Source organism: Carica papaya, chromosome 6, assembly GCF_054855325.1.
Source record: "Carica papaya isolate Zhongbai chromosome 6, ASM5485532v1, whole genome shotgun sequence".
NCBI classification, from domain to species: Eukaryota; Viridiplantae; Streptophyta; class Magnoliopsida; order Brassicales; family Caricaceae; genus Carica; species Carica papaya.
Genome location: NC_142314.1, coordinates 7324492 through 7352241, shown reverse-complemented (window position 1 = coordinate 7352241; position 27750 = coordinate 7324492). Strand labels below are relative to the sequence as shown.

The following is a 27750-nucleotide window of genomic DNA, read 5'->3' as shown; positions in this document are numbered from 1 at the left end:
TACCAATAAAAATTTTATTTCTATAAAGAGTTTATTTAGCTCAGTGGGTATTTGTGATAATACGTTCCCCTTACGACATTTCAAATAAGAACTCAAATTCCTACCTTGTGAAATACATATCATCAAAAAATCCGAAGTCAACTCAAGATGACCTAATGATAACTCAGACAACAAAATAACTAATATCTTGAATTATTCATCTACGATATAAAAAGTAAAATTGAAAATTGAGTAATACATCAAATTTGGATTGACACGGCATCATTGCTAAGCCTTTTTTCTCGGCTATTCTTCCTAGCAAACGGGCTACAAACTGCTTCCTTTTAAGCATTCCTAGTTTTCTGAAAAGTGAGAAGAGTTCCTTTTTAAGTCATATTTTGTTTCAAGTTTGCGAACCACAATCTGTTCAACCAACCTTGCAACTGCAGCATCTACCACCCTTGAAAACCACGCACACAATGGCCTAACCAAAGATCACCCAAACTCCTAACTGGTTTCTAGTAAATTAGCTTTTTCTTTAAAGACTGCACTAGAAATTCTTTGAAGGACCGTTACCACAATTTATCAAGTGTCCTACAAAATTGTACCATAAAAGAAATGTTTTCATTTTTTCCTCAACCTCGAGTAACTCGTAGATAAGTAAAATTCTCAGTGATCTCAGGCAGATTTCAACTTGGCTGATGTTGACGACAGGTATGAAAGGATCCTGTGTCCCACAAACATAAGGAACACTCCCAAGAACCCAAGTGCCTTCAATGTTGTAAATAGATCCAACTGTGCAAAAGACAACAGATGATAAAACAAGAATTAGAAACTCAAACACAAGAAAACAAAATAAGAAGATTTTATGTCTTGATTTTCAGCCCTATTCTTAAATGAAGTTGGGAAAATTAACTTCCAAAACCTAGTGTACATGCATGCACTATGCGTCCAAATATAATTCTTGGTCTGCCTACAAATAAAAATGACTGTACATTTTCAATAGTCTTCATGAAACTAAAATTTTCTTCTTTTTAAGATTTTTCTTTTTTTTTTAATTTCAAAATAATCTTTCCTTTTAAGATTATTAAGGGATTATGTTTTTCTTTCCTAAGGGAATATAAAAACTGGAAGGCAATCCAAGACTATTTGCTCAAAGTTTCCATCTGGCACACAGATAGAAACTTTGAGCAAACAAAAACTACAAAGTGAAAGGCTAACCTTCAACCAGAAAAACACATATAGCACCAGAACTGCTCCAATGCCCAAATGGAAGAGGACTGCAAATGTCGCAGGGAGAGCCAAAGAAGGAAAATTCTTCAGGTTCACCCCTAGCCGCAATAGCTGTCAGAAAAAATTAAAGCAAATAAATATTAATTCACTGCCCAAGAATATGAAAATGTCCAAACATGATTGGACCACAGTGATCCGTCCACATTGTAATGAGGGCCATAGAGAATGCTAATATTTTCCATAGATGGATTTCACAGAAAGAGTTCATTTGGAAATCCAATTTTTTGTTCTAATCATAAAATTATAAATTGGCAATAATTTCCATATTTTTGTTGGACCAGTTTGCTCCAGACATAGTGTAAGTATATACTATAGGGATTTCAATAACTAATAAAGATTCACTTCCCCCAAGTAAACAAAAGTATTGGCTAGAACTACTGATCTCAAGAGTCCATTCACTGAACAAACACCTATGCCAACAGTCGTTACACAGGCAGGTGCAACAGGCCACAAACAGCACTCAAGCACGCACATATAAATGAACTGGCTGTCCATTCACATGAAAACCCATGAGAGCATGCAGACAAGTGCAGATGCAGAAAGACCTTGATAATTTTATCTCAAAAATCACTATTTAAACAACTTCCCGAATGAGATCAACTTCCACATGCAGCTCAAAAGGTCTACCATTCTATTTCTAAGGCTCCTAGCACTGTCAACACACTATCTGAGCTACCAAAAATTAAAAAAGAAAAAATACCACCTGCATAGTCAACCATAAGGCAAAAAGTGGCCAAAAGGGGAGGAAGGGACAGGTGCAGAGAGAAAGAGACTTCTTACCCCAATCAAGAATCCAATAAATGGCAAGAAGGTAAGTCCCAAGAAAGTAAGAGACAACTCCTTAGGTGGACGCTTTTCAGGAGCCTTAAAAATGTGAGTTATCTCTGCTTTAGGCCCATATCTCAAATAAGGATCGACAGGCTGTGGTGGAGGATGGAGCGCCTTCTCAGGAGGTTCTGGTAGGTCTAACTCAACATGGCCGATAGCCCGTAGTAAAGAGTTCTCCTGAGCAAAACAAAGAAATGTTTCCTCAAAATGTTGAACTAAAACTCAAGAAAATTTTATTAGGGTAAAAATAAAGCTTACCATGACAGCATCACCGACAGTTAGCTGAATGTCATATCTACCTGAAAGATAGAAGAATTTCTCGACCAGTCCAAGGAAATCCTGAGAAAACATTTAAATGCAGTTAACATAATGAAACTAGATTTTTTCCAGCCATAGCAAACTGTTTCCAATGTTTTGTTTTCATTGCAAGAGCATGCTGAATTTTGTGAGAAAGTGAACAGCAACCAGGGAAATTCTGATGCAATTTAAATAAGCAATTCAATCTTAACTCAGAAACACTACAAGTTTCAAAGATGCTGAACAGAATTTGCAGCTACTTATGAAAAAGAAACAGTTTTTGCATGTGCCTATAAGAATAATTCAAAGAAAGGGTACGGAACATCTCACAACTCTTGGGAAAACTTTTAATAAACCATTAGATCGTTCAAACAATTCCAAATGTTTCTATCTCCCAATTCATGCAAAGCCATAAAAAATTTTAAGCACAAGACTTCCTCCCTAAGTAATCTGGTTAACCAGAACAATGTTAAAGAACAAACAAAACCAAACCAGTCGAGAAACTTAACTAGAACAATTTCAAACTTCTTTCCAGAATTCCCAACCACAAATACATGCTCGACCTTGGACTCATGTTTCAAACTCAGAAATGCCTGCAGGGAAGAAAATTTGTCAATAAGTTGTAGAGAATATATCATCCAAAATGTCAACAGAGATTTATAAACCTGATGTGGCTTAAAAGCACGCTTGAGAGGAGTTGTCAACTGAAAGGATAGGCGGAGCTTCTGAAGGTGGTTAGCGGATAATGATACAACATCATCTGCAGCTAAATCTAATCTACATAAATGCAGGACGTAGCCATTCGTGAATAATGAGATCAAAGTTCAGAAAATAAATAAAGAGGCAGCAAAAGAAAAGCTTCCTGAATACAACCAAACATATGAAGATCTCTTACATAACATGTATCTAACCACACAACACAGGCAAAGGAGAACATATTTAAAAAAGTAAGCAACATACTTCTTTTGTGTTTCTATACTTCCAAGATCACTGTCAAGTACTGCAATCTCTGCATTCTCAATTATGATAAATCCCGTAACAAATACTGGTACTTCAGTTTTGCCCCCAGTAGCATATACTGTCTCATGCTCAGGATCATGAAGCACAATCTATTGATATCCAAATTCATCAGATTACAGACAAAACATCATGTGAATACAAGCTTTAAAGATTTTAAAGAGAATAATCATGATACCTCAAATACGAAAATATAATTTCCAACATCAACATTCTTAGGCAAAGCATCCAAGACATGTACTGCACTTCCAGGGTTAACCTTAAGTTCCTGCATCACAAAGGTTAGGTAAATACCAATATAAACTAGTTGAAAGTAAATGCATACCAAGTGCTAAATCCTGGAAATATACTATAGTCAGTGGAAAGTACAATTCACCAAGTAGCAGCACGCCTTTACCTGACTCTCAATTATGGAAGCATCCTTTGCACCAGATTTGAATGCTTGCACAAGCTTCACCGTTAGGGCTGGTGCAGTAGAACCAAGAACAGTATTTACTTTGACCTGATTAAAATCGATTGAGCATGAGATGTCATGATCAAGACTAATTTAAATTCCAATATAGAATTGTCAAGCAAATCATGGAAAATATTGCCTTATAAAGGCATCCAATGGAAAGTAGTTTGCAGATTTGTGCCTCGGTATTTGTTAAACCGTTTCACTGTGAAGTAGGAATTTGAAAACATAATGTTCAGAATGTTAGACAGTCATACAATGTTGCTATTTTTGGGCTACCAGACAACTATTTTGACTTACAGGAGTATCTTCACACCAAAATTAACAGGTGCATACGCTCTGGTTAAAGTCGTAACCAGGTGGGTGAAGCATAATGGCAAAAAGTTTCCCCATAAATATTACAGAGGACCAAAAGAATTATCTACATCTCAGAGCTACATTGACATGCACCAATATTTACGGGATCACGAATTGGATTTTATAATCGGAATATGGTACCACAAAATGATTAAAAAAAATGCACTTGATTGAACTGTTTTGCCTAGGGAAGTGACATTCTCAGCCCTCGGTATTGTCAAATTGGATAATGATAGATCATAATATTTGAATCCAAGGAAGAGAATTACAGATTTCAGCTTTCTCCGCTCTTCCCTAATCAGAGTAAGAAAAGCAGGATTCCAATTGTTGAATTAACCTCATTAAACAACCATCGGTTTAAACAAAAACAAGAGAGCAATACATACCTTGAGTGGCTCTTTCTTAGTCAATGAAATCACTGTAGATGGAAGTGACAAAATAAGTGGGATGGACAACCTGTAACGATAAAGATGTTTAGCAGAATGGAAAAAGGATTACTTCATTTTAAATAGCAACAAACTTAAGGATTTATTGGGTCATAAATTTGAATTATCCTACAACGACGACAAACAAAAGTCGCCAACATTTCGTACTCTCAACAGTATAAAGTGGTGAAGTAATGACAACATCTTCTAAATCCCGAATATAGAGAGCATCAAGCAAAGCATGTATAAGAGCATTTTAAATAGTCAAACACAGCAAAACAATTGATATTTTTGATTCCTAGAATTTTGTTATGTTGAAAAAATAAGATTAGTAAGAAATAGCATTTTCTCTTTTCCTTGAAAAAATGGCTCAATTTTTTTTGTGTCCATTCAATTTAGGGTTCCTTAAAAATCAATTTTAAGATAGAAACTAATAAATTACATAAAAGAAAACAAAGATATAGTAAATGCCATCAGAAAAGCCTTGCCTATTGTCTTCCAAGCAAGCTAATGAATCAACTTGGTTGAAGAAGTCTTTGGCATCACCAGGAATCCCAATACTGAGGAAGAATTTTGCCAAACCTAACACTTTGTCTCCAGGAAGCTGTAAACAACAAGCATAAGCATAAAATATATTTCTGAGAACAGAAAGAGTAGGCATCGGCAACAATCCTAGCTCCCACTCACATTCAATCCTCCAGTTGTTACAGATGTAAAGGCTGTCAACCCTCTTACTACTGAAGCAGTAGTTGAAAGTGGACCTTGATGTTCACGTGAATCAACAAGCTTATCATCAAAATAAGAGGCACCGTCATCTGTGACAAGAAACATGGTTTATAGCAGAGGATACAATATGTATTTTATAAGAAAATTTAAGCAAACAGATAATACAATGTACAAAAAACTTAAACTCATCTATTTATTTATTTTAAGCAAATTTGCACATCCAGCTGAGATGAAGCTGCTCGAATTGTCCAAAGAACATGCCTGTGCACGCGCATGTCCTCAACACCCCCCAAGTTCCTAACCCAGTGCAGATGCACGGTATTGCATGCAAAATATGTGTAATCATTCACAAAAATTAATCTCTGGCTATCAGAAAAAGGCAAGAGTTTCTTTCCCCCAAGCAGATACCATATTGGTACTATATAAAATTCTTATCCGGTGAACTTCTTGACAAAGAATTAGCCATAACAACATATGGTTTTTAACCGCTGTACACCCAAGACTTAGTATTTCATATTCAGCAGCCACTCTGCCTTCTGAATTTGCCTTAATCACAACCTGTTTTCACCTTGCCTTTGCATTATAGCACCTATGAAATTGGACCAAATGTTCCCCCAAACTGAAACAATCTTACGAGAGCTTTCGTTCATTTCATATCATTGCTTCCAATAAAGGATGCATCAACTTTAATCTAAGTCTTGCTTGCAGGCAACTGTTCCTACCATGACACTCTTAAATTTCTGAAGTCATCTTTTTGGCATGTTATCCAGAACGAAATATAACAGTACAAATAGCCCATTAGAGCAAATATAAAAAGAATTTGTAGGTCAAAATGAAAAATATATGATATAGTAACAAAATGCCAAGACGATTATTATTAAGTGCAGAACAATATTATCAACAAAAGCATAATATAAGCAAAAATATATTATTTAGACAGAATCTCAAAAAGATCATATCAGATTATCATCAATAATCAAAAAATTAAAATTTTACAAGAACTCTTGGAAGAAAAACCATGCATACCATATTTCTCAATACTGTCAAAAAGCTTCAGCATGTCATTCTTTAATGTACCAACCTGTAAATGGCACGACAGTAAAAGAATTATTCGGCATGATGTAAAATCCGACACACATTAAAATCCGACACACACATTAGAGACATTTTTAAAATGGGAAGAAAGTGATGATCTTCGGCTTGAAGGGATCCTCACCATTAACAATTTGAAAAGAGACTAAGCACTTTCATGCAGTTGGTTAGCTATTAGACATTTGACATTGTTTCCTTTAAGTCTAAATGCTGAGACATCTAGGCACCTTTTCACTGAGAGCCGGTAGCGAAAGAGTCTTAGGAAAGTAACTGTAGCTGTGATAGGAGTGAGGACAGTGGTAACAAAACTCTGTGCTTGAAGCCATATAGTTGATCAAAGGAGAAGAATATAGTTGCCAAAGTGACTCCTTTAACTATATTTGTGGTATCTTGGAGAGAAAAAATCAAAAGGTTTTATAAGGGATTGTCATCCCTTTACATTATATTAGGTAGAACTGGCTTCAGGTCCTCATTCCACAGACAAACAGCCAGGCTCTAACAATTAGGTGAGAATAGCCAGACTTTTTAGACTTTTTGTTAGAGTAGAGTATGATATACTTCCGAACATGGTTGATACTCCCTTGATACCATGGGGAAACACTCTTTTTCCACAACCAAAAATATATATATTTCGTCTTAAGGGATTGGACCATTTGAATGGTGAATAGAACTACCATGAACATATTGAGGAATCATTTTCTCTACAGCACACAGGCATGACAGCGAAAAAAAAAAACAACTGCTTATCCTAAGTCCAACATTTCAGTATATCCCGAAACACTGAAAAGGAAACTAGATATCCAAAACTATGCATTCACTCTACAGCAATATCTGAAAATTCAAATATGGGAACCTCAAGTAACATTTCTTTCACGAAAAAAAAAAAAAAGACGAGAAAGAGGCTAAAATTTTAAACACGTTGTTAATTGATCATAAGAATTTCCTTAGGTTGTTAGAACTAATTCTTTTGGATAAAATGATACACATCTAATGTAAGAGCTTGGCTAGCTAAACCCGTCACTCATCAAATTAACGCTTGAAGAAGAAAACTTATATTGCAAAAGGCACACAAGAACAAGATAAAGAAAGAATAAATAAATACATAAATAAGATTCCAAAGTAAAAATCAAGAGAAGCAGAAAAAGAAGAGCTAAATTAAATCCCCAGTTAGAAAGATATTAAACGGCTATTTCACCTGAGATAAAGCCAAGTTTGAATAATCTCTTAACATAAGCCATATCATGATAAAACTTTCTTGTAAAGCAATTAGTCCCATAATAATAAAGGTAGTATATAATCCCAAGCAATTAACACCAAGCCTCCCTTTCCAATACACCAGGTCAAAAATTTCAAATTACCAAAGATTGGTCAATCTCTGAAGATGCTAATGAGACGACCCCAGCAAGTGTTTCAAATGCTATACCTGCAAGAATACAATGAGTATTAGAATTCAAGAAATGACATGCCAAAAACATAAAAAGTTGGTAATAATATGATCTCCAACCTAAAAAAAGACACAATATTGGTTCCATCATGTTTCATAAATCATTACCGGCAGCAAGGGCACTAGACTGGGGATTGTTAGAACTGTAGCGCCACCTTCCATCACTCTGGCTAAGAGCCTGGGAGAAGATTTTTTACGTAAGTTAATATTGAAATTTGTGTATCTGCGCATGTATGTATAGTCCATAATAGGCACATCAAATTTATGTCAAAAGATTAAAAAGAACATACAGTTAAAAGATGGGAGATAAGCAACTTCAGCACTCAATATCACACATCAGTGCTGATTAAATGTGCACCTGACTGAGGGTTTTACCTTATCGAGTATGATCAGGAAGGTTTAATATGAAGATTTAATTCAGAAATAATGAAGTTAATCTCGGAACCAACCTTGATGGAACGGAAAATTCCTTCAGCATCACCAAGTTGTAAATCAGTTTTAGAACTTTGACCCTGCATTCGGAAAATAAATCATTAATGGGGAAAGGAGTAAGAAAAATCAAAGAACAGAGAATTTAATTCTATAAATCCTCCAAGATGAAGGTCAGTCAGATGAAAGTCTAACAGCATATAACAAACGAATTTTACGGGAAAAGTATGTATTATATGCAAGAAGAATATGCAAATATTTAGAGGAGGATATCATTTTTTGGGGATAAAAAAGGAAAAGACAAACACATTTTAAACTTAGAAATATGATCTTTCTATTAGCATTACCTTGATAAGCACCAAGCTTCCTACTGAATGGTGAAATTCAAGCAATGAATTGGCATCATTTACAGCAGCTTGAAGTCGTGAGATGACACCCTTTAAAATAGCAAAACAGATTTTAACGTATCCAGATGACATAATGCCACAAGTTTGAACAACAAAGGCAAAGAGTTCAAACTAAAATATATACTTCGGTGGGAATAGTACCTCAAAGATTTCCTCATTAATCTTGCATTTTAGAATGCCATTGACCTTTAACGCTTCAAACAGATCCATGAGAGTTGAAGATGGTGACGCAAGAGTTTCAGACACAGAACCACAAGTTTGGGTGCTAACGTCAGACTTCTTGATTCCAAGAATATCAAATGTTCTAAGTGCCTCATATGTCTTCTCCAAGCTGGTGAGACTAGTCAAATCAGATACTGGTTTTCCCTTAAGCTCAGATCATGTAATAAAAAATAAAAAAAAAAGATAGCGAAAACTAACAAATACTTCCAAGTAATTTGACATTACAGAAAACATATAAGAGAGGAGATGTTCACAAAAGCACAGAAGAAAAATCAAGAGGATCATTACACAGGATTCATCGAACATAAACAAAGAGAAAAATCAGATCAACTGTCAAAGGTGAAGAAAACTGAAATTTCCATTCCATTTCTCACACTAGAAAAAACATTGTATCTACCAGCAATAGGGAGAATCTCATTACGGTTTTCAAAAAAATGACCTGCCAAATGATCCGTCGATTGGAGTAAAAAGCTCGAGAGCGGCAGAGCGATGAGAATCAGAGATCGGTTCAAAAATCGAAGCAGCTTCGCATAGCGATACCGCTAGGATTAGCACCAGAAATCCTCCTAGACTTCTGGCCATTCCTGCAATAAAATTCACAAACCAAACGCGATCGAATCCACATCTCCCATCCTTATAATCCGCAAAAATGCGTAAATAAAACACGAATTTCTAACAATTAAAACAATTGAGAAAACCAGAAATGGATATTAGGGCTACGATCCAGACGAAACCATACCGAGAACGAAGAGAGAATGCTCAGTGCGATGGTCTTGGCAGTCAATGAGACTGTGATTTTAGCGTAAAACGAAGGGGAGGAAGGGTGTTCTAACATAGGAAGGTAAGATTTTCTTTGTGGCAACTTTACCCTTGACTTTCTTTTGAAATTGCAAAATACTGTACAAGCCCATTTTATACCTATTGGATTGGACTTGTCGAAGGCAATAACTCGGATCCGGATCCAGTATATTTTTTAGTAAAAAATAATTTGTACTGGGTATAAGGCCCAAGGGCCTTCTTATATAGATTTATAAATCAAATCACAATTTATATTGTAGTAATTAATAATCGAATATGTGTTATTAAATACTTTGAACAATAGGTTACGTAAAAAATATAAAATATAATGAAAATTAAATCCAAATTTTAAAATTTTATTTTTTAATTTCACAAAAAGTATATATATATATATTTAATTTGTTGTCATTCTATTACAATTTCACATATTCTCATAAGAAATAATTTATAAATAAATTTTATATTTTTTTCAAATATGTTGCAAAGGCAAAATGAAAATGAAAATAAAAAATGATCCAACAAGTAATTTGATTGTGAAACTCTTAATGGTCTCTCTACTATGCCGCGTTTTATTTTTATAAACTTCGTTTGTCTTCCATTAATTTCTTTTTATATTTTTTAAAACTAAACGCTTTGTTTATATATTTATGAATTTACCTCCTAATATAATTTTACAAAAAATATATTTTTCAAAGTTATTAATATATAGTAAATGATATTAGAAACATATTTTGTTTCTATAATACTAACACTAATTACGATATGCTTAAAATTTGTATAAAGAATGAATGTAACGGTATTAATATTTAATTTATGATACAAATGGGTAGTTGGTTGGTACGAAATTGTTATTATTATTATTAAAAAGTAAGTAATAAGTTATTATTATTATTATTCATATTGTTATAATTTTTTGTGGTTATCATTATATATTTAAAATATGTTTAAATTTTTTATCATGAATTTAAAATAAGTTTATTGATTTATTATTTAAGTATTAGGATTCTAAGACATTTTAAAATAATAATAATCAAAGTGCTTATATATTTAATATAAAAATATTTTTAAAATCAATGAATTCAAAATTAAATAAATTCTTAACATATATTTATAACAATAATTATTGTTATATTTTTAAATCATTTACTAAAAGCAATCAAATTCAGATCCAACAATAAATGCCATTTGATGCAGTTGATAGTTGAAAAGATTTTGTTAGTTGTACGTGAGTCATGATTTTGTTCCATCCTATGCGTACATTAAAATTTTAGTTTCGAAAATTTCATCAATAATTTCTTATCCACATTTTGATAATTTACCAAAATTAAAATACATATAGAATTTAATATTTTAAAATTTTCAAAATTTATGGAAAATAGGAGCTAAAAATAATAATTATAAAAAAAAAAAAAAAACCATGTAAGCGCCCATCTCAGTCAAAACATCACTTTCTTATCCCTTCACGCATCATCAATGCTCTGTGGTCCCCACTCACTTCTCCATAAAAGTCCAACCCACGTTCACACTCACACCCTTACCCTATCCCATACAACTCCCCTCTTTTTTCGCCACGTGTCCCCAAAACTCTAACATCACACAAATCTTCGTGCACCGCTCCGTCGTAATATCATTCTCCCTCTCACACCACTCTCAAATAGACACTGCTTATCTTCTAACGAATATAACCAAAAACAAACAAAGAGCACCCACTTCCTGACCCAAAAAACGAAACAGATACACAGAAGAGAGAGAAGGGAGAGGGGGAGGGGAGAGAGCTTTTAAATTTTCGGAATGGAGAAACACTCGTATAATTCCTATCCAGACTCGGCAGATTCATCACCGCGTTCTCGCGAGATCGATTTTGATACTCCTCCACCATGGGAGGAACAGTCACAGCAGCAGCAGCAGCAGCAATCACAGAACTACAAGGCTAAGTTTATGTGCAGTTATGGTGGTAAGATCCAGCCTCGTCCACATGATAACCAGCTTGCCTACGTCGGCGGCGAGACTAAGATTCTTGCCGTTGACCGATCGATTAAGCTCCCCGTCATGATCTCCAAGCTCGCTTCTCTCTGCGGTGACCCTGATGTCTCCTTCAAGTACCAGCTTCCCGGCGAGGACCTCGACGCTTTGATCTCTGTCACCAACGAAGACGATCTCGAGCACTTGATGCATGAATATGATCGTCTCTACCGTGCTTCCGCCAAGCCTGCCAGGATGCGCCTCTTTCTCTTCCCTGTTTCTTCCACAGGTAGCTTCGGATCCGAGGGCTCCAGATCCGAGCGGGACCGGTTCGTTGAGGCTTTGAATTTAGGTCCTGCACAAGCTATAGCTGAAAAGCCAGCCGTCAGCAATCCGCATAATGTTGACTTCTTGTTTGGATTGGAGAAAGGAATGGTGCCGCCTCCTGTGAAAGTTCGTGACTCGATTCCAGAGCCGGTAGCCACGCCGCCCCCTGCTCCCCTGCCTCAGCCGGAGGTACCAGTCGGTTTAGCGCCTGATGATCGCGTCATCGGATCGGATCACGGTTTGAATCCGGTGGAGATTCAGAGGCAGTTGCATGAATTACAGAGGCTGCAGATTAGGGAGCAAGAACAGCAGATCATGTACGGGAGAAAGGTTGATGACAATTTAGTGGGAGGACCTTACGCCGAAGCCGGAGGATACTACGCTCAGAAGTTGCCGGAGAAATCGTCACCGGTAGCATTACCAGTAAACATTCAACAGCACCTGCAGCACTCGGCTGGATTCTGGACAGACAAGCAAATTCCTGCGGGAGGTTTCCCGGCGACGATGACTGGAGCACCAGGACCACCGGAGCAGCAGGTTTTCATGATACCAGGTCCAGCTCCGGGAACCGTCTACCACGCACCAGCACCGGCGGCAATGGTGCGACCTGTTACCGCGCCAGCTGGTCAAGGCTACTACCCCAACATGCAGAGAATGGCAGCTGATGTATACAGGGAGCAACAAGTATACAACATAGTGGCGCAGCAACCAACGCAGACACAGACAGCTCCGCCTCTATCAGCGGCGGGGCAACATACTGTTCAGGGGCAGGTTCCGATGGGGATGGTGCGGCAAGCTGGTGGGAGCGGCGGCGCAGTAGGCGTGACAGATGGTGGGTACGCGGCTATGGCGTACGAGGGTGGAGTTGGGAGACAGGTGTACTACACCGCAGGAGGGGGTGTTGTGGTATCGCCCCAGTACCAGGGAGTTGGTACGGCCGTTACGGGTGAAATGAGACCGGTGGGTGGAGGCTTGAGTCAAGAGACGAAAGTGGTGGCCAAAGTTTCTCAGGCTTCAGTTTGAGTGTTGAAAAAAGTCAAGGTATATGAATATATTATATATTATATAGTTTATATCCCATATTTACCTACAAATATATATATTTGTTATAATTGAATTTTGTAAGTTTTGAAGTTTTAATTTCTTGTGAATTTTACTTGTTCGTTCTCCGTACACTGTGCTGGTGGAAATGAAACGAATTTATGATTGAATTAACTGCCGGTCGAGTATACGTTATCGTGAAAATTTATTAATAATTTTTTCTTGATCTAGTGCTTTTAAGCTGTTGGCTTAGGAGGTAATAGGTGAAACCCATATTCAAACACTGGTATTGGACATGGTGGAGCTCTTCATGATTTATAAATTGTCTGAATCTGATCTGATCTGATCTGATCTGGTATACCTCTAACTTGGTCCATGTTTTTGAGTGGATTGCTTGCAGCATTTTTGGACCTTACTTTGTCATATTCTGGCACTCCGTGGCATCAATTTTGGTGTTGAAACTATTTTCTGTTTTTGCTTAAAAAGAATCAAATCAATGGCGTCTCGAATCCAGATTTGTCCTTCTATTCTTTTTTTCGTTTGTGAATTCTGGGTTCATTCTACTTTTCATTTTACAAAATTTATCTGTTTTGTAAGTCACTAGATTTTACAAAATTTGATTGCAATTTTATGGATTTAAAACGTACCATAATTTTTAATACTTTTAATGTTTACAGTTGAAAATATTTCAATTTAAATGATATGTTATATTGGGTTTAAATTTTTTTTTTTTACAAAATAATAATTATAATTCATAAAAAAAAAAAAACATCATTCATTTATGTCCTCCTCACAACGTTTATAAACAAAGATAATGATTTAATTTATTTGAGGTAGAGTACCCACATAAATTAACAAGTGATTTGCAAATTTAGCAATCATTTTTTAAAAATAAATTTAAGATAATGGTCAAAATTTTAGAATAATAATAATTAATAATAATATGAGAAAATAATGATCATATTCATGCAAATCAAACTAATGTCAATTTTACTAGTATTCACGTGAACTTGTTTTATGAAAAAATATATATATATATATATATATATAGAGAACCCCCTACATGGGTATTGGGTGTGTGTGTGTATATAATATATATATATATATATATATATATAGAATCCTATATCCGAAAACATCAAGAAAGATAACTAGTTGATACGCAAAAAATGAAGAGAAATGTCGTTTTATGGGCAGGTGTAATTTCTGAACATAAAAAGCGTTCACAAAACGACCAGAAAATGTAACAATCGGCTAAAGATATTTTAGGATCTAAACATTGATTTTTAATCATTTTAATAATAAACCAGATATAAAAGGGGAAAAAGAATCCATCAACTCGGTTATTTGATATTGGCATAGAATCGCCAGGTGTTGAGGATTAGTTAGATGTTACACTAATTCAACGAATTAGACTTTTTAGAAAACACTGAGATAGACTTATCCATTTTCTATTCATTTAATTTGGCAGTAGCTGGAAAAATTTTGGATAGATGGGTTTTCATTTTCTCGCTAACCAAACAGTTTATATCAATTTATTGTAATAGACTTGTGATGAGTCACATGACCCCACCACATCACATCACATCGCAATTCCTTTGCATTCAAGTTATAACAGATGTGACAATTTTTTTCTCTTGTATATTTTTTGTCGTTTGCTTATTAGTAAGCGACCGAGTAATGATATATATATATACACATGCCTTACAAAGAATAAATGGGAAATATATATATATATATATTATTATGTACAAATTATATATTAAATTATTGAAAATTAACGTGGTTTGAGATGGGAGCAACAGTGGGCAGAGCACCGGAGAAGCTGTCAGTTCGTTTGCTGATTTTTTATTTTGAGTTGGCGTGGCGCCATTTCATGCGGAAAGTTTATTGACTTGACTTTTCCAACTAATTAATTACCTAATAATCAATTACTTAGTTTCCTCATCCTCATCATCATCGTCGTCCTAATTAATTAATTAATTAATTCTACCTATCCTCATCCCAATTTCGAATTTATTGAATTATTATTCATGTATTATTATATATTTATTTTGCTTATACTATAATATGATTAGATGGGGAAATTTTGGTTTTGCAGACTCAGCTGCACTATCCAAAACCTCCTAATTTTTTTAAAATAACTTTATTATGAAATAGTATCATAAAAACTGAGAGAAAAAAAAATATATATATATATATATATACACAATATGTATAGTTGTGTATTTACATTTTAAATATTTAATCAAATTTAAAAATTATAATAAGGAAAAACGTGAATTGATTCTTTCTAATTCTACATGTTAATGCCGGTTGACCTGAAAACCCCACCCACTTGATTAACCACCGGGTCACCGAGAGATTTTCAATAATTAATTTTAATTTATATAATATTAATGCTCTCATTTTATTGTAGAATATGATTTTTTTTAAAAAAAAAATTAATTTTTGAGTTAATAAAATTATTAATTTTAATTTATATAAACATTAGTTATCTCGTAATTAAAAGACATAATAAAGGGGGAAAAAAAAAACAGCGAGCCTATGATAATTTGTTAATTAATTTAATATAAGTAGAAAATGAAAAACTATTTAAAAAAAGCTAGTCTATATATTATTATCAAATGAAAAATTATGTTTTAAGATAAATTATTATTATTTATTTGTATTCTGATATAAAAATTGAAAGCTAAATTATTAAAGTAGTTGATCAAAGCTTTCATTTTTAAGTTATTTGAGTTAATGCGATCTATGTATGCATAAACATATTAAATAATTTAATTGAAATATTTGATTAATTTCATATTTCTTAAATAATTTTTGAGTACCTTAGTTTGAAAAATAAAATTAAAAATACTTTATTTTGTAATTGAGATTTATATATATATATATATATATATATATATACCCTTCCATAGAAAAAGTTTATACATATATACGTACACACCCCCTACTGAAGAAAAAAGTTATACATATATATATATATATATTTTTTAAATTTTAAAAAATTCGAAAAAGTAATTAGGTATGTTAAAAGAAAATAATACATTTTGTGAATAAAAAAGAGTCTTACCGGACGGGGTATGGGGATGACCCTGAAATCAGGTTATAAATGTTAAGGGTTCACGGGTAGCGGGACCCCTATGGATCCCCATGGATACTAGTAGACTGGTAAAGAGGAATTATACTGTTTAAAGATTGAAATGCAAATGCGTGATAAATGTTGTATTATAAAGTCTATGTGATAACGTGATGATGATAATGTGTTGCTTGTGTATTGTTTTATGGATCTCACCTAGGTAAATGGAAAGTAAACGTTTTTATGAACAAATGGGTTTATTACAAATTATGCTCAATTGGTCGTTTTTGTTTTCTAACCACCCTTATTCCTGTGGCAGTGAGGTAGAGTGATGTTTTTACTGGGTTAGTGTAACTCACTCCTTACTTAACAATTTCATATTAGGAAAACGTAGTTCCCGAGCCCGTTCCGCAGGAAGACGGCGAAGGGGACGCCTAAAGATCCCATAGTTATAATTGTAGTTCTTACTTTCGAACATTTATTTTAATTAGTTTATTTCCTCATTTGTTAAACACGTTTTGGTATTACGTAAGGGATGTTAATTGCAATGTTTAATAAGCTTCCGCAAATTCAGATTATTTATCTATATATATGCCTTTCCAATATTAAATTTTTCCAAGGCTATTTCATGATCAATCATTAGCTCGAACATGCAGGGTAACATTGTTTCAAGTAGTCTTTGAAACTCGGAAGGACAACGATCAAAATATATATTTTGATAATTGTGAATTATGGGTTCATTCTTCTTCTCATTTCAGTGTGCCAAATCACTTCAATGCATATATAGATAAATTTTTTTTGGTATATATGTATATATGATTTCGTATAATTTATTTGTTTTTTAAATAATTAGATTTTGATTCACCGAATATCATGTTATTGGTTATCGGAGGAAAGATTTAAATTTTATAGATTTAAAACGTACCATACATAGTAATGTTATGGTTGAAAATATTTGGATGAACATTCCACCGATATATTATACTGGGTTTAATTTTATTTTACAAAATAATTTCCAAAAAACATTACCCTGCTTAACATCATTCATTTATATCCTCTTCATAACATATATAATTCATGCAGATTAAATTAGTGTAAATTTTACTAGTATTCACGTGAACTTATTTATTAAAGAAATTGAAAATATAGAACCCCCTACATGGGTATTGGGTGTGTATATAATGTGTGTGTATATATATATATATATATATAATCCTATTTCTGAAAACATCAAGAAAGATAACTTGTTGATGCAAGCAAAAAAAATAAATAAAGAGAATTGTTGTTTTATGGGAGGCATTTATAATTTCTGAACATAAAAAACGTTCACAAGAAAGATAACTTCCAACTAATTAATTAGTAATTAATTACCTAATAATCAATTAATTTATTCAGCTTTAAATTTAAACATAAAATGTTATCCTCGTCATCATCATCATCATAATTAATTAATTAATTAATTAATTGTGCAAATTATTTCTACTTATCCCAGTTTCGAATTTATGGAATTATTATATATTTATTTTGCTTATTCCATAATAATTAGTTGGGGAAATTTTGGTTTGCAGACTATTTTTTTTTTAATTTTTTTAAATATTTTGATTATTAATAATATCAGTGTATTTACATTTTAAATTATTTAATCAAATTTATTAAATCATAAAATAAAAAATATAATAAGGAAAAACGTGAATTGATTCTTTCTAATTCTACTTGTTCGTGCGGGTTGACCCGAAAAACCGACCCACTTGGCTTGATTAGCCACCGGTACCAATAGATTTTCATTATTAATTTTAATTTATATACTAGTAATCTGCGCATGTTATTGTAGATTATGATTTTTTTATTTTTATTTTTAATTTAATAAAATTGTTAACTTTAATTTATATAAATATTAATTATCTCAAAAATTTATACGTTGTATGTATGTATGTATACATATCAAATAAAAAATTTCATACCAAGCCCATGCCACTCAATAAATATACGTGTGTATGTATATATGCATATATGTATCAAATAAGAAAAATTTCACCAAATACAAGTTCTCCCTCTTTTCTTTACAGATTCAGAAATATTTTTGTCAATGAGTTAAGTCTACAATCTAAACTTATACATATATATATTTAAAAATTTTAGAAAATCTAATGGAGTAATTAGATATGTAAAAAAATAAATTTTATAAATAAAAAAGAGTCTTACAAGAACAATTAAAGATAATGTCTTTTACAATTAACTTAAACAAAATAGTCACATGAATCTTTTTACTACTGCTACAATATTCTTCAATTTAAAAAAAAAATACAAAGAAATACGTAAAAAAAATCTAAATCACCAAAATACAAAACAATTTCATAAAATTCAACGTCCTAAACTCACATTATTGATCTTGTTGAAGACATGTTTTCCGAAATGGGTATGCTTGAGAACATCCATATGTTGTTGCAGTTTGCCAACAAGTTGTTGATAAAGTGGGCTATTCGCTGACTTTGTAACTTCAAGTGCCGACTGAACTACATAATTGCCGTATTTGTCTTTTGCTATTTGCAGGAGTTTCTTACTTTTGATAAGCTCTTTGACTGCATATGACATTCCTACTGGTGTTTGAAGACATTTTTGAACTACATAACTCCCTGCTTCTTGCACTGAGATTCTTTCATAGTTGCCTTTAAGTTGAGAACAAATTTTCTCATTATACAAAGGGTTATGAAGTTCCAAGACATGTTGAAGAACGAAGTTTCCCCATGGATCCTGAGCAAACCATATTGCATGTGTTGAAATTAAGTTAAGCATGTCATCTCTATATGGTCTCCTTAAAAGGGTAATAAAACTATTCAAGGACACGTATCCTTGTTCATGACTAGCTAAGTTCATAGTATGCTGAATGGCCACTTGATAAAGTACTTTTCTCTTCTCTACATCAAGGAGGTGAAGACAATCCAAGATAATATGATGAGATATCTTGTCAATCATCATATCAAAAAATAAAAAAGAAATAAGTTCCAACATTTGGTTCATCAATGATGATTTCTGAATCAAACGAAGAAGTTTCTTGATGACACTTAACCCACATGAATTTTTTGACGCAATCAGAAACGATTCAGGTTGAGATATTATTTTCTCCACAATTAATTGCAGCTGTGATTCATTACATGAATCCATGAACACCTTAAGAGTTTTGTTTCGTTCTTGATCAATCATTAGCTCGAACAACTGGTGCAAGGCTATTTCAAGTAGTCTTTGAACCTCTAAATCATAATGATCATAATGTATACTTTGTTGATGATTCCAATTACCAAATTGTGAAATTGGTTCTTCTCTACTATCTAAATAATATCCAGACCAAAGTGAATATAATGGTGGAGATTCATGCAATGAATTTTGAAAATCATTGAACCTAATTTCACGACGATAATTGTTAGTAGACATTTGTTGGGTGTTTTGTGAAATCAAAGAATTTTCTACTTGAGAGCTGATGGTGTTATTGTTATCAGAATTCAATTGAAGATTTTCTAAAAGATGTGAAATATTGTCTGAAGATGAAGAATTTGGAGCATCCATCTGCATAAACCCATAAAAGATTTGTGAGTTTTACAGTACTTCATATAACTTCAATAATCATATTTATGCAATTCTAAAATTTTACCTCCTACTAAAAATTTATATATTTAAAAAAATCTTTAAAATTCTTATGAGTGATAAAAATATATACAATACATATTATTTATTAAACCTAAATCATGAAAGAAAGTACGACTGATTGTTACTACAATATTATTTTCCAAATATTGACACCACAAATTTATTTTCACAAATTAGAAATTCTCTCCTGTTCTCCAACATACAAATTAGAAAGCCTGGACTTGCGGATATCTGCCAGGAAAGCAAGAGAATCAAAGAATTTTCGGCTATGGCATGCTATTGTTTATTCTTATTGAAAGGATAACCGATTCGTACTCATTATTTGTATGCTATTGTTTATTCTTACTGTAAGGATAATGGGAATGGGAGTCTGCGTGCCTCGGTAGGAAAGAGATGAGCGTAGTATAGCACAAGATCATCTTTTCTTGCTGTCATGGGGTGGACCTGTAAACCCAATGGGAACCAAAGAACGGGATTCTAAATTCACAACACCCAGTTCTGGAATGGGTTCACCAACAACCAACTCAAAATTTATCCTCCATTACATATGATGAAAACAAACTAGCCCAGTCTCACCAAAAAAAAGAAAAGAAGATAATGAAAAAGAAGATAGGAACTCGAAGTGAGACGGCACCGTCTTATGCAACGAAACGATGGTTGGCCTCTGGTAGACTTGATAAAAGGGTACCGACTAATTTTCAGAATTTAGAGTTCGATTTCTGTAATTAATTTCTGTTTTATGAATAGTTGGTTGTGATGGATGATTGATGGGTAGGTTTTTTTTTTTTTTAATCTTAATCAGAAAAAAGATTATTGGGTGATGTAAGCTTCGTTTAAAGTTTTCCGGCTTCAAACGAGCTTCTAAAGACTGACTTGGCCCGGCCTAAGGGAAAGTAAGCGGCCTTTCTCGACTCAAACTGCCGGTACGCTTTCCGGCCCGCAACGACTCAAAAAAAAAAAACTATAATAAAATTTCTAAAAAATTTTAACTAAGTAGTGAAAGATTTAATAGGAAACAAAGAGAATGATTAACAATATTTTAAGAAGCTCATAGGACATTAGTGAGGAATTCAGAGAGAATAAAGCATACACAATTTTTAGTTTAAAATTTGAAAGTAAGCAAGTAGTGATCAATTTAATTCATGCATTCAAAACAAGTCTAGAGAGAATTTAGTACATTACCTGAGAACGTCCGTAAGAAATTTGTGGATTTTCTCCGGATTGCGAGATGTCAACAGGAGGACGCATACGGCTAGATTGGGAGATGAGTTATTGGGGGTAGGAAAATTGATGTTTTGGAAGAGAAACTGGAGAGGATGAAGACATTAACGGTGCAGCTCTGGAATTTATAAGAGGCTGCTCGGTGGTGCTTTATATTTTGGATGGATCTCCGAATCAGTTTGTCATTAGGATTGATTTACTGGAGTTGTTGTAGAATTGAAACTTTTTTTTTTTTCCTGTTTTAGAGTTCAGTTTCCTAATAGAGTTGTTGTAGAATTCTAAAAAGGAAAGGAAACCCCATAGCTAGATACGCTCTCGAAGTCGGCAACGTTAACCAAATCATGTTTCTGGTGGCTTATTCTTCAGACTAGCAGAATCATCTTCTTCGATTTCGCGTAGCATTTGGAGGTAATTATGAAGAAGTCTTCGTTTTTGGTTCAGTTGATTTGTTGTAGCTGTTATTGAGTGGTTACTCATAACCTGTTTGCGTAAACGTCTCGAAGAAATTCATGTTGGGTGTTGTAAGAGCTGTTTGCTGGTATGGTGGACTAAATCTGTATAAGAGACCTCTGTTTGATGGTTCGTCTTTTTTTGTGTCAGGCAGCAGCTTTCCTCGTTCCCCTCTTCCTCCTCGCCCATTCGTATCACTGTCGTCACTATCAACGGATCCTTTCATGTCTCTGATCTTCCATCAGAGTCTTCTCAACTTGATGCTCTGTTTTGTGACAATTAAAGCCACTGCTTGCTCTGGAATCTTCAGTCCTGACCAACCCAGAAAGGGCTATCTTAGCTGTGAGAATTCCCTCTCCCTTGTTCTATTTCCATTTAGTTATTTAACTTTATATGCCTTCAACCATTTAACTTCATGTTTTGTGATGGCAAACTTATCGTTCCAGTAGATCTATTCCGGTGATTTTTGAGCTTAGTTTAATCTTCCTTTGATCTGAAGGATTGCTTTTCTGGATGTTCTCATTGGGATTACTTTAACTGTTTTCCAGGTTGCATCAAGCAAATTTGAGCTTAGTTTAATTGTTTAAGGGCTATCTTGTTAGTTGTTAAGCAATCTATAGTAAGGTTGGTTTCTATGAAAGGAATCTGTGATACTTATTAAGGTCATGTGTCTTATTGGCTTCTAGAATCTATGCTTATTTCAAAAGGTGTGCCTTCTTCTTCCCGCTGTAAAACAATATTGTTTGTGCCTGCGATTAACCCCAATGACCCTTTTTCTTTCTTCCATTATTTCATCTTCAGTTATGACTAATTTGCATTAATTGTCTGCAGTATGTAGCTGAGAGATGCAACAAAGGGAGGGATAATAATGGATCCTCAGTCAAAAAGTGATTTTCAGATAGGGGTGGAGGAATGGTTGTGGAGGCTAGAGTGGGTGAGAGGGAGAGAAGGAAGAGTTATTTAGATGAGATGATGAGGGAGGGATCAAGGGGAAGGTGAGAACAGCAGGAAGGATAATAGATTGAGAGAATACAGTGAAAAAATGTGTTCTCATATGAGATATGGAGATGGAAGATTTGAGAGAGAAGAGAGAATGGGTTAAGTCAGAGGAAAGGACTAGATATGTGTGGCTTCATGCTGTGATGAGGGCCTATATGAACTGGTTGTGCCTTGACTTGGGTGTCAGAAAGTGCATCACTGGAGCTTGGGCAGATTGGTGCCTGGCAACAGTGCTTCCTCCTGTCACTCTGGTCAGTCTTAATCCTAGGAAGATTAGCTTTTCTTTTTAATCTATAATCTCTATATTTATTTGTTATATTGTCTAATCTCTGATCTGTTTCCTCTTGTGATTCTACTTGTTTTTTTCTCCTGTGATATTGTTTCATTTTATTGGGATTTCTTCATTTCGTTGATTTTGTTTGTGTTATCTTGGAATGCAATGGTCCTCTAACTTTGCCAAGTTGTTGCTCTTCCTTTTGTTTTCTCTTTGATTGCTGGATTTCTCAACTTTATCATCATAGTTAATTTCTCATTCGCACTCTTTTGATATTAACAGAGAACTCTGATGGAACTCAATCTTGATGTTAAGGATCATTTATGATTATTAATAAAATTATGGTACGCCTTTTAAATTGAGATATGGTATATAGCTGTGTTTTCATGTGCGACATTTTTCAGGAGATTCATTTTCATTAATTTACTTTTTCTTTCTTATTTTGTGTATATATAGTTGTGTTATAAATATTTGATGTCTAAAATTTTGAGATGAATTCCAATTAACATTTGAGATGCAAGATGGTTGTGGGTTCTCTCTTTAAGCCTCTGGGCATGTAAACAAAATGGAATTGAACCCGGGAACTGGAAACTACTGAGAGAGACACATGCCCAGTTGTGATTATAGCTTGAGCTTGGTTTTGTATCTTCACTTATGGCAAAGTACTACCCTTCATTTTGGGAAAAACTCTCATTCTCAAGTATCTCAGCATCTGTTGGCCAGTTTTCTTCAATCTACTCATATACAAATTTCGTGCCATTTAGTAAAACAAAACATTTGCTAGTGCTTCCTCATGCTTTATTCAACCATATGACTTCAAGGCTGCAGCCGCTCGTTGGAAAGAAGTGTGAATTTGTGGATAGTCCGAGGAGTTTGTTTCTTTTTTCAGGCTGTACCAGAACTCCACAAGCTTTGTCCTCAATATCAGAAGGAATGAGAGTAAGTGGGAAGGTAAAAGTAATGCTGTTTGCTTTTTCTTTCTTATTTTTTTTTTATTTGATGGTATCTCTTCTGTTTCACCCTAACAGTAGAGTGGGTTTTGATCTTGGTCCTATTATGTTTATTATTTATTCTCTTTTCCTCATTTGATTTCTGCCTATCTCTCGATTTTTGGTGTCAATTCTGTGGATTTCATGGTGGTTTGATTTTCATCTTATGAATTTTGAGGATTTTCTGGTGGCTTGGTCTCCGGCTTTCGTCACTTTGAGTTAGTTTATCTTGAGTTAAGTTTTGGGTTCATGCAAGTGGTAGTGTTGAGTTGGTGTATATCTTTTTTCCAATCTATCTAATAATATATATATACATATATTTTTTTCATAATGAATAACATTTTCGCTAATCCCCCTTTTTCTTGGTTTTAAATTGGTATGAACAGTTATTTATACCCTTACAGGCTTAACTTTCTAAAATTTTCAGATTTAATATCAAGCATATAGAATAGTTTCATTTTCAAAAGCTAGAGATGAATTTTTTAATCTTTAGATGATACATTATCATTTCATTTAGTGATGGGTATGAGTTTTTGATTTTGGTGCATGACAAAAGAGGCATGGCAGAATTTTATTACCAAGAAACGTGTTTGTTGATTTCTCCTCCATGGATCTTATCACAATTCTCAACTTTTTTTGGAATAATTCACTGCTTCTTTTCAGCTTAAGTATAATTGTAAGCGCACATTTAACATGTGAAATCATCCTAAATGTTGCTGAGGGTGAATAGATACATTGATTCCTATTATTTAATTCAGATTCAAACCAAGCATGAGGTATTTTCTCAAAGCTTGTATTATTCTTTGTTATTATAAACTCGATTCAAAGTTTGTATTATTCTTTGTTATTATAAGCTCGATTCAGTGAACTGTGTGAACAACCTTTAGTTTTATTTAATGGTTGTGAATATTAACTATATATACTGAGTTAATATAGTAATTTTGGATATTCTTTCTGCTGTTTCTAAAGATTGTGAAATCTGTGAAGTCTTTTTTAGAGGGTTAACTTGACAGAATGTTTGGAGAAAGATCTTTTTCATCTTCTTGGTATGCAAATATAACCTTTTTTTGGCCAACCTGATTGTAAAAATTAAAGGAGTGTGATTACTTTTTTTGGTGAACCTGATTGTAAAACTTAAAAGAAGTGTGGGAACAGCTTTAGAAACATTCTCTTTGCATTACCATCTTTTTTGGGAGACTAGAGATTTAAGAATTATATAAAAATAAAATTGAGATTGCAAATATTTTCTCTAGAATTGGTGATCTGGATAATATATTATGTTAAATTAAAGTTGATAATGTTAATTGTTATGCATTGGTCAAACTTGGGTTAAACTTTTATGTTGATCAATCTAGCTTAGTCCGAACTTTGTGAAGCATCAGCTTTGCTATGCTTTGATTCGGTGATCTGGGTTCTGCTTCTTTGGTGTTTGTTTATCCAGGTTAGCAACCAATTATATCCTGATTCTTTGATATATTGATAACCTTTTGTCCTGGAGTTTCTTCTTAATATTTCTGTATGTATTGGTTTCATGACTTCATTTGTTGCAACTTTCATCTTCTCCAGCTGCTTTCACTCGGAAAAATCTCGGAGGCATGATGCATCTATTTTAACTTTCTAACATTTTATTATAATTCAGTAAATCTGCATAATAATCATTTTAACATTGTTGTAATAATTCATTAGGAGATTACTCCGAAGCACCATAACAGAGTCTGTTGATTTTTCGAACTTCCAGCACTTGTGTTGGTTGATTTTCTGCTGGCTGTGATATTTGTCTTTCTGAGTTTTCCTCAAAGAAACAATGAAGTACATCAGTACAATGGCTCTAAAAAGATTGTTCAACATATTTTTGTTCTTCTGAAAAGTTAATGTAGGATTGAAGATCTATCTGCTTAAAAAAAAGTAAGTCTTGATATTTAATTCAAACTCTTGTTGGTTTAGACTATGATTTTACTTTTATCAGGTCGCACGGTTTTACAGAAGAAGAATTGAGAGAGAATATGCAGAAATACTTGGTGATAATTAAAGTATTAAAATATAAGAAAAAGAGAATTATTAAGAATATATTTGAAGTTTATTGTGAGGAAATATTTTGGAGAGTCAGATGTGAAAAGGATTTTGCATAAAAGCCAAAAAGGTTGATAGATTGGGAAACCAAAAAAGTGAAATGGAATTACTTGACAAGTGATGAAGAGCATCACTGAAAGAGAATCATTACTCTTCCACTACAAGAATTAAAATATATATATATATATATATATATAGATACATTTTTAAAAATAATTAATTATTTTAGACTTTGAAATTTATTAAAAAAATTTGAATTATTACCTAAATATTTTATTTAATATTTAAAAAGAATTTCCACAAACTCTAAAACAATTATCATTTGACAAAAAGAATTTTTCTGAAAGCAATCAAATTAGGATCAAAACATTTAAAACTAGTTCAGTGTGCAAAGAATATCTGTTAAAGCATAATTGTTGCCAAATCAGGGTATAGTATACGTGATGATGAATTTGTCACATTATATATATATATATGCGTGTGTATATATATTCCTCCTTCAAAGCCCATCAATTAATTCAAGTAAAAACTGAAGAATATGTTCCTTACATGTTTAATAATATAAATTGAAGTGATATATATATATATATATTATAAAGCTAGAAAAAGATTACTATATAGTTCTCTCTGGTTTTAGCTTTCTATACCATTCTGGATTTCACTTTTTCCCACCATGCACTTTATTCTCTTTCAACTTTTTCTCTTCTATATAAATGCCTCACGATCCTCATCTAAACCCATTATCAATTTCGCCAAGTTCTTCTGTTCTGTTTTCTGCGAAAAGAATGGAACCCAAATTTGCTCATCCTTACCCACCTCCAGGTACAGTTCAATTTCTTTCTTTCTCCATTATTGATTGCTCAAGATCATCAACCATTAAATCTTTTTTATATTAACCGGTTGATTTTGATCAATCATGTCCTTACCATGGACCTCCAGTGATGCCTCCTCCACAGTATTACGCACCCCCTCCAAGAAGAGAACCTGGTTTTCTTGAAGGATGGTACGTTTTTAGTTCAATGCTTCTCTTTTCGTATGCATCCCATCTGTTCGATGAATTGCCGCTTTCGAACCCATTTCATTTATCTCTTCTAGTCCAAAAAACTTTCTAATTTTAAAGTAATTATTAGATGCTTTGGAAGATAATGAATTTTGATAGAAATTCATATATTTCAATTATGAAGCAATACTTAGGTACCTGTAGAAATATAAATACAATCAACTTCTTAACGAATACTTGTATAGAGTGGCCAGTTGGATTCGAATCCAGGTAAGGGTCAAAATATCAAGATTCATTTAAGTGAATTTTTGTATATTCCTAAACATGATTGATGTACTTTGAATAAATTAATATGGTTGGTGTATTTAATCATCTTGAAATAATACAGCAGTCATTAACTTAGTTTTTAGTTTATTATGTGTGTGTATATATGTAGTTGACATAGAATCTGAATGTAACTTTTTTCCTTTTATTTTTGTGATTTGCAGTCTTGCAGCTTTGTGTTGTTGTTGTCTCCTAGATGAATGCTGCTGTGATCCCTCAATTGTATGCATAGACTACTAAGAAAAAAAAATATATAGACACACACACACACACACACACACATATATATATTACACAAAACTCAACAGTCCTTCTAATGTTATGTTGTATGAAATATTACATCAAATTTAATTAGATATATCTGTTGTTTTCACTACAATTTGCTCACTTTCTCCACTTTTTCCTTGCACCTTTTTTTTTGTCATTGCCTTGTTTCAAAAATGTTAATAAAATAAGATTTGGCTGGTGCAATATTTAACTTGTTTCTCAAGCCTTTCTTGAGAGAAATAAAATCTCTCGAAGAAATTTTTACAGCGGTAGTAATTCTTAAGTCGCAATATTCTATTAACGCAGTAAGAAACAAGCTATAATTAATGTTATC

General features: G+C 33.4%; 3 protein-coding genes and 1 long non-coding RNA gene across 6 annotated transcripts; 2 read left to right on the top strand and 2 right to left on the bottom strand.

Moving 5' to 3' along the window:
• Nucleotides 1-176: 176 nt before the first annotated feature.
• On the bottom strand, nucleotides 177-9863 carry HAP6 (ribophorin II (RPN2) family protein). The gene is made up of 20 exons (XM_088206572.1): nucleotides 9710-9863; nucleotides 9410-9554; nucleotides 8890-9079; nucleotides 8689-8778; nucleotides 8362-8424; nucleotides 8021-8090; nucleotides 7827-7891; nucleotides 6403-6457; nucleotides 5338-5465; nucleotides 5139-5254; nucleotides 4612-4681; nucleotides 3812-3916; nucleotides 3593-3682; nucleotides 3358-3506; nucleotides 3063-3174; nucleotides 2907-2990; nucleotides 2359-2439; nucleotides 2053-2277; nucleotides 1201-1323; nucleotides 177-774 (listed from the first exon to the last, which is right to left on the bottom strand). The coding sequence occupies exons 2-20, from the start codon at nucleotides 9550-9552 to the stop codon at nucleotides 658-660; spliced, it is 2076 nt and encodes a 691-aa protein (XP_088062698.1). The 5' UTR covers nucleotides 9553-9554; nucleotides 9710-9863; the 3' UTR covers nucleotides 177-657.
• A 1570-nt stretch (nucleotides 9864-11433) lies between these two features.
• Nucleotides 11434-13272, top strand: LOC110819012 (Octicosapeptide/Phox/Bem1p family protein). Its single transcript, XM_022048088.2, has one exon. The coding sequence runs from the start codon at nucleotides 11560-11562 to the stop codon at nucleotides 13078-13080; it is 1521 nt and encodes a 506-aa protein (XP_021903780.1). The 5' UTR covers nucleotides 11434-11559; the 3' UTR covers nucleotides 13081-13272.
• Nucleotides 13273-18446: 5174 nt separating this feature from the next.
• On the bottom strand, nucleotides 18447-19738 carry LOC148253269 (putative pumilio homolog 8, chloroplastic). Its single transcript, XM_088222715.1, has one exon. The coding sequence runs from the start codon at nucleotides 19607-19609 to the stop codon at nucleotides 18542-18544; it is 1068 nt and encodes a 355-aa protein (XP_088078841.1). The 5' UTR covers nucleotides 19610-19738; the 3' UTR covers nucleotides 18447-18541.
• Nucleotides 19739-20751: 1013 nt separating this feature from the next.
• Nucleotides 20752-25612, top strand: LOC110818977 (uncharacterized). Of its 3 annotated transcripts, none has more exons than XR_015821615.1 (4): nucleotides 20752-21451; nucleotides 21644-21835; nucleotides 22325-22743; nucleotides 23049-25612. It is a non-coding gene; the product is annotated as an uncharacterized LOC110818977 (long non-coding RNA). The 3 variants fall into 3 exon arrangements; XR_015821616.1 differs by having other exon boundaries at nucleotides 22325-25196; nucleotides 25322-25612; XR_002540563.2 differs by having other exon boundaries at nucleotides 22325-25612.
• The last annotated feature ends 2138 nt before the right edge of the window (nucleotides 25613-27750 follow it).